The 18,965-nt window shown below is 47.7% G+C and overlaps 1 protein-coding gene across 1 annotated transcript in view; it reads right to left on the bottom strand.

The window, feature by feature from the left end:
- Nucleotides 1–18,965, bottom strand: part of GRB10 (growth factor receptor bound protein 10) — a 203,816-nt gene that overhangs the window by 155,897 nt on the left and 28,954 nt on the right. Inside the window, exon 2 of the mRNA XM_056857419.1 lies at nucleotides 2,237–2,335. Within this exon, the coding sequence (XP_056713397.1) occupies nucleotides 2,237–2,287 (51 nt within the window). The 5' untranslated portion in view covers nucleotides 2,288–2,335. The remainder of the gene's footprint in view (nucleotides 1–2,236; nucleotides 2,336–18,965) is intronic.

The raw sequence follows: 18,965 nt of genomic DNA, 5'->3' as shown, positions 1-18,965 counted from the left end.
AAGGAGACAGGAAGTAAAGTTTTGGTCCTGCCTCCTGGAAAGAGCAGGAAAACACCCACAGCTGAAGATGCCCTTGCCTCGGAGGAGAACTGTGACTAGCTCAAGGTCACCCAGCAGGCTTCATGTGTAGGAGTGGGGAAACCAACTTGGCTCACCAGATCAGAGACAGCCACTCACGTGGAAGAGCTGGGAATCAAGCCAGTTCTCCAGATTAGAGTCAGCCACCCATGTGGAGGAGCAGGGAATCAAACCTGGTTCTACAGATTACAGTCCACCGCTCTTAACCACTACACCATGCTGGCTCCAAGTGGCTCTGTGGGAGAGCATCTGCTTGGCATGCAGCAGGTACCAGGTTCAATCCCTGCTATCTCCAGTTGAAAGGCCCAAGTTGTAGGTGATGTGAAAGACCTCAATAGGAGACCCTGGAAAGCCACTATCAGTCTGAGTAAATAGTACTGGATGTGGTAGCCCAATGGTCTGATTCAACGTAAGGCAGCTTGGTGTCTGCATGTATGTGTGTGTTCTACAGCTAACCATGAGGCCATCTTTGACCATAGTATTACCCTATTTACCTGAAAGTGTACTTTTCTCCCACGTTTTATCAAGAAAAAGAGGGGATGGGCCATCTTAAACTTGTAGGCACGTTTTTGTACATTAACAGCACCCCTTGTATCTTTTGGGGGTTGTTTTTTGTTTTTAGGGGACCATTATATTTGTTGGAATTAGCAATGTCTACCATGCAAAGAGATGAGACGACCCAGCAGGGGGCAGCCAAGTGGTCAGCTAGATACTGTAGGAATGTGAGGTTAGAGACCTTTCCATCCTTTTATGTCATTTCTTGTTTGTCCTTAGTCGGATATAATCTCCGGTCTAATTTCCTGCTTCTTCAAGGAAGTTACCTCTCTCCCTCTCCTTTAGCCAGTAAGATAGCTAGAGGTTGTCTCAATCTCTTAGCTTTCCTATCCAAAATGTAGACCCCTAATAAACATTTAGCTTTATCTTTAACCAGTGAGACTGGTGCTTCTCTGCATAACTAGCATTCTGCCAGCATTTTTCAGAGTCATCTTCCTTTCAGGTAAATGTGGTAGGTATCATAGAACCCAATAACATCAGCTGTACCATCTTGGACTCAAGTCACTAGCTCATCATCTAATAAGGTATATGCTGTCATCACGAGTGGACACCCTTTTTCCTCTCTGAATGGGACAAATGGGTCAATCTAGACCTAATGGGCAAATCAGACATTAAAAAGAATAATATTCAGACAAGGGGAAAGGGCCTTGGTTCATTGGTAAAGCTTGGCATGCAGAAGGTCCCAGGTTCAATCTCTGGGATCTCCACTTAAAAGGATCAGCTAGTAGGTGATGAGAAAGACCTCTACCAGAGACCCTGGAGAGCTTCTGCCAGTCTGAATAGACAATATCGACCTTGATGGGCTAAGGGTCTGATTCAGTATAAGGCAGCTTCATGTGTTCAGTGAGACAACATTTCAGTCTCCCAACACAGTTTGCTGCTTACTTCAAAATCACCGTCCATTAACAAAAGAACTTCAAAGGGAAACTCCAATGTGAACCTGCTCAACTGGGATTCACTAAGAGGTTTCATGTTATCTTCTTCCCTGGGTTGAAATGGACTTGGGATTTTTTCCATCTCAACTTCAAATGTTAGCTACCTTAGCAAAAACTGGGAGTCCCTCCACAATTACAGGTGTTAACTAGTTTAGCTCATCTAGTGAATAGTCTCTGTATTTTTCTGGATTTGAATTCATTGGGTTTGAACAAGTAGCTCTAGCCCACAAAAGATTGTGCTGGTCTAAAATTCCATCAGGTTTTAAGGTGTCACAAAATCCCTGTTTATTTGTGCTGCAACAAACTAACAGGTCTATACTGGAATTGCCAATCCTGAATAACTAAAGGCCTCCTAGCGAAACCAGTCCTTATGAAAAGAACAACTAAGGATTGTTTGGCTAACAGCTCAGCCATTTAATCTGCTCCTAGCTTTACATACATCACTTTCATTTACATTGGAAGATAACAGGGAGAATGGAGTAAGAAGCAGTATCAACTATGAAGTATTATTAACTTGGTGAGTATTTGTGAGCGCTCAGTTTTGTGAAAATGTAAGCATACTGCCCAGAGGAGCAACCCAGCACTCTGCTAAACAGCAAATAGATCTGACTCTACAACCATAGCAAAAATGACACACATTTTAAAAGATATATTTTGTCACAACTTACTATCCGGTAAGGATGGTGCAAAAACGAGTCTGGGCAGCCAGCTAAAGCCATTTGCGCCTTCAGGGTTTCTTCAAAATGGCATCTATGGCTCTCCAGCACCTGCAGCACAAAGAAACAAAGAACTATGAGGGGAAACAACCATACGGGAGGCAATTCAACAACTGTGAGCACAACGGATGATCCGATAAAAAAGGAATGAAGAAACAGAGGGAAAGAAAATAGCCTGTACAGTCTTGCAGGTCTTACTGTAGTACTGAAAAGCCAGCAGACGGATTAGCTTCATTCAAGTTCTTTGAAGCTCCCTTTACTGGGTACGCAAGCCTTACTGGTAAAGTCAACCAGAATTACTAGCCCACAAAACTTTTTAGTGGCACACCTGCATACACGTACTTACATAATTCACTTGGGGCACACCAACTGGGGTATGAAAAAGCAAACTCTTCCAAATGTAACTCTCTCTCTGCAAACTCTCTGATTTCTTGGACCCCCTCCCCTCCCCACGGCTGATTATAAGCCTGTTTTATGGTCCAACGTGTAAATCTGGATGTATGTTACCTAACCCATTTCTTGCCTACCCCCTCTAAGCCAGGGCTCCCAGCAGGAATTTTGAAAGGCTCTGAGGGGATAGAATCTGGGGCCTGGGTATAAACCCACCCAAGCGTAGATTGGTAACTGAGCGATAATAAAGTAAACCAACAAGCCCAAGGTGGCTTTCTTTTAAATGTGGATGTGTAACCAGGAGCTGTGAAACATAATGTTTTAAACAGTACATGCCTACGAAAAGCCTTCTCTTTGGCGGGTTTGTAATACTCTGCCAAAACGTAGTTAAATGCTGTATGAATCAAACGCTACTGGTCTCCTGTGAATAGAGTGGCCATCCTGTTGGGGACAGTGAATAAGCTCCTGCCCCTAAGCTCCAGGCCCTGCTGGGCCTCTTGGCTCCAGCGGGTTGGGAGCACCACTGTGTGATGATGTCATTTCCAGTTTGTTCATGGAAATTATGTCAACATTCTAGGAATTCACACACCTCTATGGCAAAAACCATAGAGATGAGCAAATTCCTAGAGTGCCATGACATCATTTCTGTGTACAAACCAGAGGTGACATAACTGTCATCGAGTGGTGTTCTTCCTTGCCCCAAAGGCTCCCCCTGGTGGCCAGTGTTGATTTGACAACCCAACCTGTAAACACCTCAGTATTCTCAGGTAGGGAAACTTACGCATGGGACATTTTGCCTTGGATTTGTCACTCTCTAGATGCACGTTTTCCCCAACCGAATTCTCAAAACTCTGCATGGGGGCTTATTTTTGAATTTTGAGAATTTGGATGGGGAAAATGTAAATCCAGAGAGCGGCAAATCCAAGGCAGAACCTTCCACGCATAAATGGCCATAAAAGATCTGACGTCTCCACAGCCGTTTAAACTTACCCTCCTCTTTGACACATAACGTCCAACCTCCAACTCTCTAGCTTCAAAACTGAACTCTGGGCATAACAATACCCAGCTCCTACCAGCACGTTCAAAGCACTGCTCTCAATGGCTCACTACACTTCATTGGCTCGTGACACCTCTATGCTCTGCCTGTCCCAACAACATATTATGACTTAAAACACATCACCTTCTACCTCCAAGTAAGAACTACACATTCCTATGGCAGCCCATGCCATATACATCATTAACAACAAGTGATACGGAGCTTGAAATATAAATACACCTAAAACAAAGTACATTTCCACCCAAGTGTGAACAGCTTCAGCGCTAGACTCTTTCTGGAGCATGACCTGTGCACACCCTGGACCCTGGCCCTGCGAAAACACCAAGCCTGATGCAAAAACACGATGCACCTAATTTGTGTGTAACAATTTGATATGCTGAAAAGATGCTAATGTATATTGAACACTTGATTACATGTCACTTACCATAACACAGGTTGGTTTATTGTTATAGGGATTAATTATAGAATATGCTGAGAGCATCACGCAGGAAGGAAGCGTTCTGCAAAGCTGTGATGAAGGAAGGAAATTAGGAATACTTCGGCAGGACAGCATTTGACACTAGGGGAGGGGTGAGAAGGGAAGTGTTCTGTTTGTTATAAAGGAAGAAGGCTCCTTAAGTAGGGCTGGTAAATTCCAAATGCAGCCTGAAGTTCTCCCAGAATTACAACGGATCGCCAGACTGCAGAGATCAGTTCCCAGGGACAAAATGGCAGCTTTGGAGTATAGATGCTACCATCCCCAGGCACTGCTCTAAGAAATTCCCAAGCCAGAGCTGACAATCCTATCCGTACATTGGCAGGCCCAGCCTCCAAACCAGTGGGAGACTGGGGAGTGACATCACCTTCGGGGGAAACCCAGAAATGACATCATGCCACTCTAGGAATCACCGGAAACTCTATGATACAACTTTTTCTGGGGACAGGATTCCCACACGACCACCAGGGGAGGCAGAAAACCCTGTCCTTCAGTGTGATATAGTTTATACAGATATTTAGTTTATACAGATATTCCCTTACACGCTGCTGCAAAGCTTATTTGTTTTAGCCAGAGTTTAATTCAGCCCTCAAAGAACCAAAAACTATCAATATTAAAGCCAAGTGGTGATTGTTTCAGACCAGATCATTCCCGATCCAAATCATCATCCAGGAAGAGACAGAGGGAAAGACTTAGTACAGGGAAATTACAAGTGCATTCTTGTACACAACTCATTACCTGTGTGCCCCACAACTATTAAACAGGTTTCCTGTCTCTATATCTAGCCTTAGAATGCAGATTTTAAGATTTTTTTAGATTTTTAAAATCCACAAAATGGGGCTACGTACAGACAGGGAGGGATTTTTCTACAGACCCAAACTCCCAAAGCTTCCAGAAAAATCCCAAATGCTAAAAAGTAGAATGGGGAGAGATTAGCACACACAAACACCCAATACAGTGACTGCTCTTACTGAGATCTTGCAAAATCAGTCAGCACTGTGGGGTTGCCTGGCAACCAAGGAACTGGCGCCTGGGCCTAGGTAACCCCAGCAGGGCAGGTTGTTGGGGAAACTAAGAGCAGCCACATCTGAGATAGGAAGACAAAACGGAGAAAGGGCTGGGGAGAAAGAGAGAGAACGGGACCTTGGTTACTTACCGAGAAGGTTCCTTCTCCTCTGAGGTACGAAGGGCATCTTGCAGATAGACCGGTGTTTCCATTCCTGGTTCATAGATAGGCAGGAAGTACACAAAAATCGACCTCACTTCCTGTCCCCTGGCTGGAAACGCCCCTTCGTCTCCACTTGAGACTTCCAGAGCTAGGTCATACGCCAGGAGGGTCCGTGGACAGGAATCGGTAGGGGAATCGAAAAGGACAACACAGGACCAAACTTCAAGCGTTTGGATGCTGTAACTTTAATGCGGATAAAAACTGGGGTAACCGGGGTACACTGAACTGGATCCACTAACAAACAAACAAAAAACCTTTTTTTTTTATTTACGTATTTCACGTGCAACTTGTTTAACAGGTAGAACCAAAGTAGAGTGTGTGTGGGAGGAGGCCAGCTCTCTCCCCCAAATAGGAGCAATCGGGGACAAGGAGTAAGGTGCTCAAGGAATAAGGTGCTCCAGTCTCAGCCCCAGGGTGGGGCCAAGATGCCCTTCGTACCTCAGAGGAGAAGGAACCTTCTCGGTAAGTAACCAAGGTCCCGTTCTCCCTGAGGTGAAGGGCATCTTGCAGATAGACGGGATGTCCAAGAGTTAGTCTGTCAAAGGGTGGGAGTCATCTCCAGGAAGGATGTGCTGGAGCACCCGGCATCCAAAGGCAGCGTCCGCTGAGGAGAACTGGTCCAGATGGTAGTGACATACGAAGGTCGACACGGATGACCAGATCTCCTCAACTGATGCCCTGTTGTCGAACGCCGCCGAGGAGGCCATGCTGCGGATTGAGTGTGCAGTGATGCCAGGTGGAAGAGGTCTGTCGCTGAGCCTGTACGCTTTTTCAATGCACTTACGTAATGCCCTGCTGAGGGCGGCCTTGGAGAGTGGTCTCCCCTTGTTGGGGGTGGCCACTGAGATGAATAAAGTGTCGGTCTGCCGGAACGGTGATGAGTGAGTGAGGTTTATACGTAGGGCTCGCCGTAGGTCGAGGGTGTGCCACTCTTTCTCCCATGGGTGCTGCGGGTGTGGCGTGAAGGAGGGAAGGTGAATCTCCTGCTGTCTGTGGAAAGCCGTGTTGACCTTTGGAATAAAGGTGGGATCCAGCCTTAGGACCACCTTGTCCTTGTAGAACACGCAGAGACCTGGCCGGGAGGATAGGGCCGCAAGTTCAGACACCCGGCGGGCTGACGTTACTGCCGTGAGAAAGTTTTCATGAGGAGGGCCTTCAAGGGTGCCTCAGCCAGGGGCTCGAAGGGAGCGCAAGTGAGTGCCATGAGTACAACGTGTAATCGCCAGGTTGGAAATCTGTGGACGAATGGAGGTGCGATCAGTGAAAGACCTCTCAGGTAGGTGAGAACGTGCGGGTGCCTGGAGGTGGCGTTGTCTCCCAGTTGGGGAACTACGGTGGTGGTGGCTGCTAGTTGTTTACGCAAGGTGGAGGGTCAGAGGCCCTGTCGCGCCCCCTCCTGCAGAAAGGTCAGCAGAGATGCCGTGACTGGATTCAGCGGGTCGCAGCCCTTGTGTCTGCACCAGCGCACGAATGCCTTCCATGCGGAGTTGTAAATGCATTGGGTGGAAGGACGTCTGTCCGCCAGCATGGTGTTGACCACGTCCGAAGTGTAGCCTAGATCGAGGAGCCAAGCAAGATCCAGGTGTAGGATCGGCCCCTGGTGTAGCAAGCCCTTGGATACTGGTATCCTCCACGGCGACTGAATGGACAGCTCCGGGAGAGAGGGGTACCAGGGCCTGCGTGGCCAGTCTGGAGCCACGAACAAGACTGTTGCCCTCTTCTGTCGCAGCTTCCGCAGAGCCCTCGGGATGACTGGGAACGGAGGAAAGGCGTAGAGTAGACCTTGTGGCCAAGGGGCCAACAGGGCATCCATCTGTTCTGCTTGAGGATGTGAGTAGCGCGAGAAGAATCGAGGTAGTTGGCTGTTTGACGGAGATGCGAAGAGGTCCACTATCGGCAGGCCGAAGCAAGTGGAGAGCGTGCGGAATACTCATGGGTGCAGTGCCCACTCACTGCCCACCGCAGAATCCGGCTGGCTTCCCAGTGGAGAGTTGTTAATCTGGACCCACCTTGTTTGTTCAGGTGGGCCTTTGCAGCCACGTTGTCCGTTCGGATGAGGATGTGGTGTGCGGAAATCATCCGTTGGAAGGATTTGAGTGCCCAGTAGATGGCATGGAGCTCGAGCTGATTGATGTGGTTCTAGGGAAAAAAACCACAAGAAAAAAGCCGCAAGAAAATTGCCCACAGAAAAAAACCCACGGTCATAAATGCACACAAGAAAAAAGCCCACACGGAGAAAAGCCCACACGGAAAGAAGCCCACACGGAAAGAAGCCCACACGGAAAGAAGCCCACACGGAAAGAAGCCCACACGGAAAGAAGCCCACACGGAACAATACTCAAAGTAGAAACATTTCCATATCCACAATATGTTTGGAAGCAAACATCTTATTTATTTAAAATGATGAGTATCTTCATAATCCATTAGAAAGGCCATCCGTTACCTTGACAACAAATGGCTTCCTGAGTACCTTCAATTCAGAGAAGCAGGGCGTTACCTCTGGAGTTCTCACACAGATGTCTGAGTTGCACAGGCACACTACTGACTTGCACAATTATTACACAACTATCTTATTGCTGTTGTTTTTAGATGTAAATTATGAGTTATATTTTTTATTTTTGTAGTGCAAACAGTGGAGTTTTCAAGGAGCCAGAAGAACAATGAAGTTATGATTTACTTGGGGTTTGAGTATCTCGCTTTTCGCACTGTCAATGGAGTGGTGACTTGGAGATGCAGACAGAATCGCTCTATAAAGTGCCATTCAATTATAAAAACAAAAGATGGCAATGTAGTTCAAGAACCAACAGAGCATTGCCATGATTCCTGTCCTCAAAAAGCAGCAGCAAACATTGCCAGAAGCAAAATGAGGGAAAACATGGGAGCAGTAAGTGCTACTCCTCGCAATGTGATGGGAAATGTGATGTCAGCGTTAAATAATGATATATTGGCCCATATGCCCAGACAATCATCTCTCGCAAGAAGTCTTCTATCACAGAACAAATGGTAATTTGCCTAACCCCAAAACCATAAATTTTGACATCCCTGAAAAGTACGGTCAACTCATACTTCACGATTCAGGTGTGGAGAATCCAGACAGAATTCTGGTTTTAGGTGATAGAGGGGTCCTTCAGTGAGCCCATGCCGTCCTCAGATAGGAGACCTGAGGAATGGAGGGCTCCCACTGGCACATCTACCAGTGGTGGTTTGAGCATGTCCATGGCGTGGGGGGCTAGGTTGTATAAGGCCCTCACGTCCCTTGGTAACTGCTTGTGCGAGGTTGGTCTTTCCCACTCTCGCTTAACTATGTCCTCGAAGAATTCGTGGAATGGGACAGTCTTGGTGGATGGTAGGGACCTGGGGAAGAGGTCTTGGGGGGCCCTCGGCTGGCTCAGTGGTATCGGTGAGGTCCAGAGCTATGATGGCCTTGGAGAGGAGGTGCTGGAAATCCTCTCCCGCGAAGAGCCTGTTGTGATACTCAGGGGCTTGGGTCTCTTCCTCATTGGAGAGCTCCCCCCTCCCTTTCCAAAGGATCTGAGTCTGCTGAGGCATCTGGGGATTCCTCCCTGTGCCTAGGGCTCTGAGGGGGCCAGGCCTTCCTCGCGGCCTTGGTGGGCCAGGGGGGTGGCCCGGGTGACTCGGGCTCTGGGGAGGACTCACGATAAGAGGCCCCAGATCCTCCCCCGCGTGTGGAAGAGGGGGAGGCTGCCTGCAAAAATGGGAACTCCTCCCGGAGAACTTGCCGCATGAGAGCCATTAGGCCTTCCACCCTCCCCCCCCTCCGGCAAGGAGGGCCCCTGTAGCTCACCCGGTAGCCGAGAAGTCTGTTGCTGGTGAGCGGAGGGAGCCGCGTCTTGTAGGTCCTGGCATGGGCTGCTTCTGGAAGCACGGGCTGAACGGGGTTCCTCGCAAGAAGCCAGTTCGTGTTGCTATCATTCTGGGGAACGCTGCTCCCTCCCCAGGCCCTAAGCGGCTGCGCCGGCCGAGCGGGCCTTGGGCGGCAGTGGGCTGCGTTGGCGGGGCTTCTTGCCCTTCGCGTCCTTGTCCACGCACTTTCCTTTACGCCTGCCGCCGGAGCTGGTCTTTTTCGCCTTCGCGGCAGGTCGGGTGCGCGCCTTGTTGTTCCCGGGCTCAACTGCCTCTGCAGGAGCTCTGCCGGCTGATGAACTGGGCCCGGGTGCCGCCGCCTCAATCGTCCAATTGTTGGCTGGCTTGCGGTTGTCGGGATCCGCCGCTTCTGCAGGGAGCCAGTCGGGCGCCATGCCGTCGCTGGACTCCGCCGCAGAGAGCCTGCCGGAATTCTTGGTCGTGGGCTGTGCCACCTCCGCGGAAGCCCTGCCGGTCGTCTTGCTGCTGCCCTGGTCAACCGCGGCCGCGGGAGCTTGGGCGCCCAAAGTCCCCTGCCTGGTGTTCGGCAGGAGACCCGCCACGTGGTCCTCCGGCCGGAGGAACCCATCTGCGCTGTGGCCGGGTGGCGAAGTCATCCTCAAGGTGTGTAGGAAGCCAAAGATGTCGAAGACGCACAAAAGGGAAAGAATGGCTTGGAAGCCTGGATATAAAAATGAATGGCGCTGGTTGCGATATGGAGCAACAAGAAGTAGCTGCCTATCTGGCAAAGCAGGAAGAAAACTGGAGACGAAGGGGCGTTTCCGGCCAGGGGACAGGAAGTGAGGTCGATTTTTGTGTACTTCCTGCCTATCTATGAACCAGGAACGGAAACACCCGTCTATCTGCAAGATGCCTTCACCTCAGGGAGAAAGTAGAGCTTAGTGGATATGATTTGCCTCCTGGGTTAGTCTCATAGCTTGTAGTACTTAATAAACTAAAATATTTTGGAAAAGACTAAGCCAAGCTTGCTTCCCCCCTCTTTTAAGGTGGCTGAAGTAACTAAAATTCAATATGCAGAACTTACGTTACCCTATTTCAAACCAGACCCAAACCCCTGCCTTGCCAAGGTAGTAAGGAAGAGTTCACACATGCTTGTTCATCACATGATGAGTGCATCAGCCATAGATTGAGTGCCAGACAGAACTTTCACGTTGCTCTGGACAGTCTTCCCCTGAGGTAGACCACCCATTCAGCCACAACAACAAAAAGACCAAGAGGCCACTGTGTGTCTAACCAGACAAGGGATGCAAAATGGACAGGAATTGAAGCAGCAAGGCCACAGTGTCCAAAGCTGACTATTATCTCTAAAAACACCTCCCTTCGTCTCTTCTCTGCAGCCTCCAAAAACGAGCAACAAAATAAGTACGCTGAGGGTCAGAGTCCTCAAAGAGGAACTGAACCTTTTGCTCCAAAGTTGCTCGAGAAGATGTGGACCATTTGTTAAAAAATGGTATAATCCATTTTAGCCTAAGTTGGTATATATAAGGACAATGCAAAAGGATATGTACTAAGGAGTCCACTGACTGAAGAGGGCAGGGACACAGGCAGTCTAAAAAAGAGATCTTTAGCATACAGCCGGCACTGACTGCCCTCTCCCATGCCTCCTCTTCCACCTGCCCATGTACTCTTTCCAAGTGCTACTTCATTCCAAGTGCTCCACCTCCTGTTTTCCTGGCACCATCACCAGGGTGGACTTGATTTAAATCACTAGTAGGTTTGCCAGGTCCAAAACCCTAATCAGGAAGACATTTAAATCATGGTTTTCTACATGAAGACTTGTGGAGTATTCTGCTCAAAATGTTTCACGTTCATTTTTACTGCTTGCCCCTACCTCCTCACACTTAGCTCCTTTTGCAGATCTCTTCCACTCTAAACAACCTTCTATTCATTGAACTTGTTGAAACTTAGCACTTAAGAGATAAGGGGTTGATTCTGTGTACATAGATTTGCAAAGGAACAATGGGATTAAGGTCTTTTTTGCTCAATGTTTATTTTATAACATTTTTGCTGTGAAGAAAGGCATGTTATCTCTGCAGACGAAAATTCAGTTTTGAGAACTGCAAAACCAAGCATCTGTGATAATATCTTCTAGATAGAAAAACTGCCCAAAATAATCTTACAGAAACCTATGGATAGGGTTGCCAACCGCCAGGTACTAGCTGCAGATCTTCTGCTATTCCAACTGATCTCCAGCCAATAGAGATCAGTTCCCTGGAGGAAATGGCCGCTTTGGCAATTGGACTCTATGGCATTGAAGTACATCCCATCCCCAAACCCCACCCTCCTCAGGCTCCACCCCAAAAACCTCCCACTGGTGGTGAAGAGGAACCTGGCAACTCTACCTATGGAAGAGCATAATATTGTGAATTCATTAATGGAATTCATTTACCCAAAAAATTAAACATTGCATGAATATACAGCCTCATACTACATAATTAAAAACTAACCCTTATTCATGATGAATAACCTTTGGACTATAATGTATCTTAAATAGAAAGCTATCTTTAGATAGATTTTTCCTCAAAAAGCACTTTATTAAAAAAAACCAGATTTAAATTTTTAAAATCCAATTTTTAATTTTTTTAAATCATTGATTTTTATCCACCCTGACCATCACAGAAGAATGTGCAGGTGATGTAAGCAATGCTCCTGATGGCCATGGCAGCCGCATTCCCAGCCACCCAGTGCTGTTGAGGAAAGGGCGTAAGGTTGCTTGTGAGTGGGGGTCCTGAAGGTGGGCAGAGGATGGGAAGGGGGGCCCTGGGTACTCTTTGCCCAGGGCCCCTTCAAAACCTGGAACTAGCCTTGAGTGTGTGGCCAGATCTAAAAGTTCCTTAGAAGAAACTTGCTGCATTAGCCCCTGAACCAGGCAAAAGATTTAAGCTAGGGAGGGACTCCAGCAACTCTTCCTAGGCTCTGGGGACTGCTCTTCTAAACCCAGGCCCTGTCCTCTCTCCCCAAAGCATACGTATATTTCAGCCATTTTGTGCCATGTGAGCCAAGATGCAGGCACTCAGCAGATTGTTGTGCCGGAAATTATTGTTGTGCCTGAAATGTTCACTTCAGGCAGATAAAGGACTTACAGAGCAATCCTGAAAAAGGAGGGGTTTAAATCAGCTTAGGAGCCGGTGTGACCCCAGTGCTGGCGTTGGTGCCACTTGTGCTATGCAAGTGGGCACTAACGCCAGTTACCCCATTCTGTTATAATGAACCATTCTGTTATAACGAAGCCCTATCATGTAAGAATGCCCTCCTGAATAATTCAGTTTTGCACAGCTTGTGGAATGCCAGGGGAGTATAAGTCTTCCTGACCTTGTCAGGCAGACTATTCCATAGGATGTGGGGCACAACAGAGAATCTTTACCTGCACCATTGCTAGTGTGCTTGCTTTTAACTGAACTGTCTTGTGCCGCCCGCTCGCCCGGGCTGTCCCCCACCCATGCTTACTGGACTGGCCAGAGTTCGAAGAGGGCCGCAAGGTTCAGGAGCCTGCCCGCACCGGCCCCAACCTCGACAGGCGAGGCCTGCCGCGCTGGCCTCCCCCCTTCATCAAAGCAATGCGGCTGGAAGACGCGGGCTGGGCGGGAGACTCCCGCTCACCAGCTGTGCTTCGGCCCGACGGCCTCAGCTCCAAACCCGTCCAACAGTTGATGGGTGGGCATGCTCAGCCAAGACGGTGCCAAGCCCAGAGGCCCTCCACCCAGCTCTCTGAGGGAAGAGGGTCCGGGGAGCAAGGGGGCCTTTTAATGGCCTCAGAAGAGGGAGGAGCCAGAAGGGGCGGGGGCGGGGTTGGAGAGGGGGCGGGGATTCGGCATGGCTAAGCAAGGCCCCGCTATAAAGCCAGGAGAGTGGAAGCCAGTAAGGAGGATTGGAGGCAAGAGGCTACCTGGTTGAGAGAGGCCGAGCACCCTGGCAACCTCAGGAGAGGAGAGCACAGACACTCCCTCCGAACGGTCTGAGGCCAAGGAGACCCCCACACACACACACACTCACACAGCTCAGACCTCAAAGGCCTTGGCAACCCCCATAGCGGCAACCGGCAGGCCAGAGGCGCCAAGGGGGCACCCTCAACACCACAGACCTGTTTCATCTTTCGGGTCAATTTTAATAGCCTGCTTCGAAGGCTGCTTCATGGCTATCATGAAGTTCTTTTGTACTCTTGGCTTATTTAATATCGCCAATTCTTACGGAGGTTTTTTTAACCTTATGAGTTGCCTTGAGTAGATCGGTGAAGAGAAGGCATACAAATCTTCTAAAGGGATAGTGGCTTCCATGCTGACTTAGACATATGGAAAGGTTTGTGCTCACACGTGGAGGCGGCTTTTCTGGCATGTTTAGATTGTGAGACACCCAGGTCTATCCAACTACCAAGAAGCCAAACGTCATGGGCTGAAGCCTGTACAGTTCCTAGACCACCATAGGAGTGAAGACAGCAGGAACCGTACCAGGAAAAGTTCACGTCAAAACGCACATAATTTCACAGGGTGAAGTCTGGGATTAAATTCTACTTATAATGAAGTTATAGCCCTGACCTTGATAGCCCAGGCCCGTCCGATCTTGTCAGATCTTGGAATCTAAGCAGTGTAAGCCCTGGTTAGTATTTGGATGGGAGACCACCAAGAAAGTCCAGGGTTGCTACACAAAGGCAGGCAATGGCAAGCCACCTCTGTTCATCTCTTGCTTTGAAAACCCGATGGAACCACCATAAGTCAGCTGTGACCTGACAGCACTTTACACTCACAATCATGTTACAAGAAGCCCTTGCCTACCGTATCACCAAATGGCAGGGCTTCCTGAAACAGCAGCAACGTGGAGAACAAGGAGTTAAAAATCTAAATATTATTCCTCGTCCATGAAGCCGTTCAGTACTAAAGCTGGGTTTACCAAGAGTCCATTCTTGGCAGTGGAAGCTGTTATTGAGTTGCTTAATTTCGCTAAGCATCAATTTGTCATATCTAAACAGATGGTAAGAATTGCACCAAATACTGTGAAAAACAATAATATTTTTTCCTGTTGCAAGAAGCCAAGATATTGTGCTGGCCTTGTCAGAAAAGCTACATTGCCACCATTAAGAATCATGGCAGTATTAGACACTCACCTGGTCAAATCTGAACCAAAGCTCACAACCCCGCTCCTTCCCTGATATTTTTTACAGCTGAAAATTAAACTTCTTTAACCCTTTTAGTTGCCAAACATGTTATATCCAGTGGTACAGTAAGAACTATCTTGAGTCTGCAAACACAGATAAGTGGTTGGCACTTAAATATTACTTTTAAGTGAAAGCAATTTCAAATATTCAATAAGGATCCTTTCGCTTAGGGGTGTTTGTTACAAGGGCCAGATATGACATAAATGTCACTTGGTTGGGCCGGGCCATGTGTACCATAAAATTTAATGCCAGGTACTGGAGATACAAACTTTATAGAAGACACAGGCAAAGCCAATTAATGATATTATTTCCTTATTTTTTACTTAACATATAAACATGCTTAAAACAATAACACTCCTACAGTATTTGATTTTATTTAAAAGTCTTTGATAATTGCCACCTGGGGTGGCTGCCTTGCAGGCCAGATAAGAGCCCTCAAGGGGCCGAATTCGGGTCCCGGGGCTTATGTTTGACACCTCTGCTTTGCATTGACTTAGAGCTCATTCCTGGGGGGGGGGGACCGCAGCAGCCGAGACGGCACAGCTGAGAAGCCTCCTCAGAGGCTTTCTGGCCACTGCAGGGGGGGGGGAGTCTTTTTTCCAAAATATAACCCGGAAAAAAGGCTTCCCCCCACCAAAGGGGAAAGCTGGGCTGCGTCACCTAAAAAGGTGGCATAGGACTGCCAGGAGGAGATCCTGGGGCGAAAGGGGTTTGGAAGCTGCCTAAAGGCAGCTCCACACACACCCCAAAATGCCCTGGGAACGCCTCCCGGGATGCCAGTGCAGGGATTTGTGCTGGGAGAACGCTGGCGGACGACTCCGCCAGTGCCCGAGCCCTGCACTGCGTCCCAGCGTCCCAGGGCCAGCGGGGATGCCCTCTGTGGCAGCATAAGTGCCCATTATCCCAAAATAACCAGGTACTTACGCCACTGTGGAGTTACGTTGGCTCCTAAGCCGACTTGGGGCCCCCTTCAGGAATGCACAGTTATACAGCGATTGCATCTGCAGTACACTCTAGATCCAATTTGGTTTATGCAGTTCTATTGTATTTTTTGGGAAGAGATGGGTAAATGATTGACGAATTGAAAACATGGAGAAATGTATACATGTAACTCACTGATGCTTATGTGAGTTAGAACTCCGTTACAGAGATCAGGTGAAGAAGTGCAGGTTCAAGCAGAATGATTCACTTCCAAAGAACACCATCAAGTTACTTCAACCCACCCCCTCCTCATCTGAGGTCCTGAACTTTGCTTCATCATTAGCCCTTTTCAGACACTGACATTGGCTTGAGCAGCAAAATGGTATACACAAGGGGGGATTATGCTATATATACATGATGCTTCCAATATGTGCAGTTGCTCTTCCGTGTGTACATGGCAAAGCACACATTTCCCAGCTTTGATCCGCATGATCAGAAACCCAGATTTGTAGAATACATATTTGCATGTACTGCAGCTGGGAAAATATGTGCATTGTTCCATTCACAAACAATTGCAGCCATGCAGGAGGATCGTGGATAGCACCATCTCCCCTCGTGTGAGAATTGAGAGATAAAATTGTCACATCTGAAAAGGACTAATATTGGACTTTGGTCAGGATCAAATCCCCAATTTGCCACAAAGCTAACTCTCTTAGGGAGAATCTGAGCTAGTTGACCTCTCTGTTTAATCTACTTCCCAAAGAACTTCTTGGAAGAAGGGAAGAGTTTTAAAAGTGGTGTCCTAGGGCTGGCAGGGATGCCCTCTGCAGCGGCATACGTGCCTGTTATCCTGGGAAACCGGGCACTTACGCCGCTGCAGGGTTACGTTGGCTCCTAAGCCGACTTGGCCTCCGTTCAGGAATGCACAGTTATACAGCAATTGCAACTGCAGTACACTCTAGATCCAATTTGGCCTATACACAGTTCTGTTTTATTTTTGGGAAGTATGACCTCAGTATGCACAGGCAACATTGGTTAGTGCTTTAGACAGCCTTGCATTAAAATGTTTATACTTTGTTTTTTAAGGGATGGTTTTACATAATGCAATCTACTCATTACAAAATGAAATCTTTCATAGGGTTTCTTTTTAGGAGTCATTTCGTCTCTACAACGAGTCCTGGAAAAATGTAGATTTGAGAATCAGGGTTAGGGATGCATGGATTCTCAGCACTATCGCTGAGCTACAATTCAAGATCTAAGGGAAGCCATGACACCTCTACCAGTACAAAACTGTTCAGTTTGCTGTCTGGATCTGCACCCTGAACAGAACAGAAATAGCTCAAAAATTTCCATATATCATCTTTTGGGATGGATGGGGATTAGATTTTTTTCCTCAGTATCCATGTGCTAAAGTCACTAGCTAGAGTTAGGGTTTCCAGGCTTCAGGTGGGGCCTGGAGATTTCCTGGAATTACAACTGAGCTCCAGACTACAGAGATCAGTGGCTGCTTTGGAGGGTAGATTCTATGGCAGGTAGGACTGGCAGGATGCCAACCCCATGGAGGAAATAGGAGTGGGGCCTGGCACGCCAGTGAGGCATTGGCACGCTTATGTAAAACCCAGAAGTGACACAGCGGGCGCTCTAGCCCTTTGCAAAAACTCTGTGGTTGCAGGTTGCATGGTTTTGACCAGAAGTGATGTAAGTGCGCTGACGCAACTCTGGTGCATGTTCCTTTTCCTCCATTACTTCCTCCCACTGGCAGACAACGAAACAGAACACCAGGAGGTCTCCCATTATAGCCAAAGGCCTGGTATCCCTAATAGTGGGGGTCCCTAATGCGGCAAGCATGGGTGCCACATGGCCCAGCAACACCTTTTGTGGTGCCCACCAAGTGTTTTTAGAAAGTAAGGACAGGTGGGTGGGGCACTTGCCCAGCAGGGCTTCAGACTGTCTGGGCAGATTAAAATAACATTGTTTCATAGAATCATAGAGTTGGAACAGACCACCAGGGTCATCTAGTCCAACCCCCTGCACAATGCAGGCAATCCACAACTACCTTCCCCCCACACCCCTAGTGACCCCCACTCCATGTCCAGAAGATGGCCAAGATGACCTCCCTCTCATCATCTGCTTAAGGTTATAGAATCAGCATTGCTGACAGATGGCTATCCAACCTCTTCTTAAAAACCTCCAGAGAAGAAGAGCTTACCACCTCCTGGGGAAGTCTGTTCCACTGAGAAACCGCTCTAACCGTTAGAAAATTCTTCCTAATGTCGAGATGGAAACTATTTTGATTTAATTTCAATCCATTGGTTCTGGTCCGACTTTCTGGGGCAACAGAAAACAAATCAGCACCATCCTCTATATGACAGCCCTTCAAGTACTTGAAGATGGTTATCATATCCCCTCTCAGCCTTCTCCTCTTCAGGCTAAACATACCCAGCTCCTTCAACCTTTCCTCATAGGACTTGGTTTCCAGACCCCTCACCATCTTTGTTGCCCTTCTCTGGACACGTTCCAGCTTGTCTACATCTTTCTTAAATTGTGGTGCCCAAAACTGAACACAATACTCTAGGTGAGGTCTAACCAGAGCAGAGTAAAGTGATACCATCACTTCGCCTGATCTGGACACTATACTTCTGTTGATGCAGCCCAAGATCGCATTTGCCTTTTTAGCTACCGCATCACACTGCTGACTCATGTTCAGTGTTTGGTCTACTAAGACCCCAAGATCCTTTTCCCACACACTACTGCTAAGATAAGTCTCCCCCATCCTATAATTATGCCTTTGATTTTTCCTACCTAGATGCAGAACTTTACATTTATCTCTGTCGAAATGCATTTTATTAGTTTTAGCCCAATTCTCCAGCCTGTCAAGATCATCTTGTATCCTGGTTCTGTCTTCTACTGTATTTGCTACCCCTCCCAATTTAGTATCATCTGCAAATTTAATAAGCATCCCCTCTATTCCTTTATCCAAATCATTTATAAAGATATTGAACAACACAGGGCACAGGACAGATTCCTGAGGAACTCCACTAGTAGCTCCTCTCTGACAGGAACCAGTCTGGTCCCCAGCGGCTAGGCCAGGTGGTGTTTCAAGGTTGAACTGTTATTCAGCTCTGGTTTTATTTTGTCTTGCTCTTCCCTGGGAACAAGTGTTATCAGGGGGTTGCCGTAGCAACCAGTAGTCGTCCAGAAAGTTCACTTTCACCTTTATATCTCCCGTACCCTTAGTGTTTCCCCCATTAGTATCCTTGGCAATTTCCAAGTCAATTTCTGTAACTCGCTGTATATTTCTTAATAAATCAACTTTCTATGGAAGGCCTGCCTAGAAGTCGATTTGTGGGATTTGTCTGGTGTGCCCAGTTGACACTCTCCAAGTGGAAGAGGAACCATTAACAAGCACTCTTTGGGTGCGATCAGTCAACCAATTACAGATCCACCTAACAGTAACAGGATCTAAATCACATTTTCCCAATTTTTCAACAAGAATATTATGGGGAACCTTATCAAAAGCCTTACTGAAATCTAGATAAATTATGTCTACTGCATTCCCCTGATCCAGCAAGGTAG

This window comes from Euleptes europaea, chromosome 11 (assembly GCF_029931775.1).
Source record: "Euleptes europaea isolate rEulEur1 chromosome 11, rEulEur1.hap1, whole genome shotgun sequence".
Lineage (NCBI taxonomy): Eukaryota > Metazoa > Chordata > Lepidosauria > Squamata > Sphaerodactylidae > Euleptes > Euleptes europaea.
The sequence above is the reverse complement of the archived record's forward strand: the minus strand, read 5'-3'. Positions and strand labels throughout refer to the sequence as shown.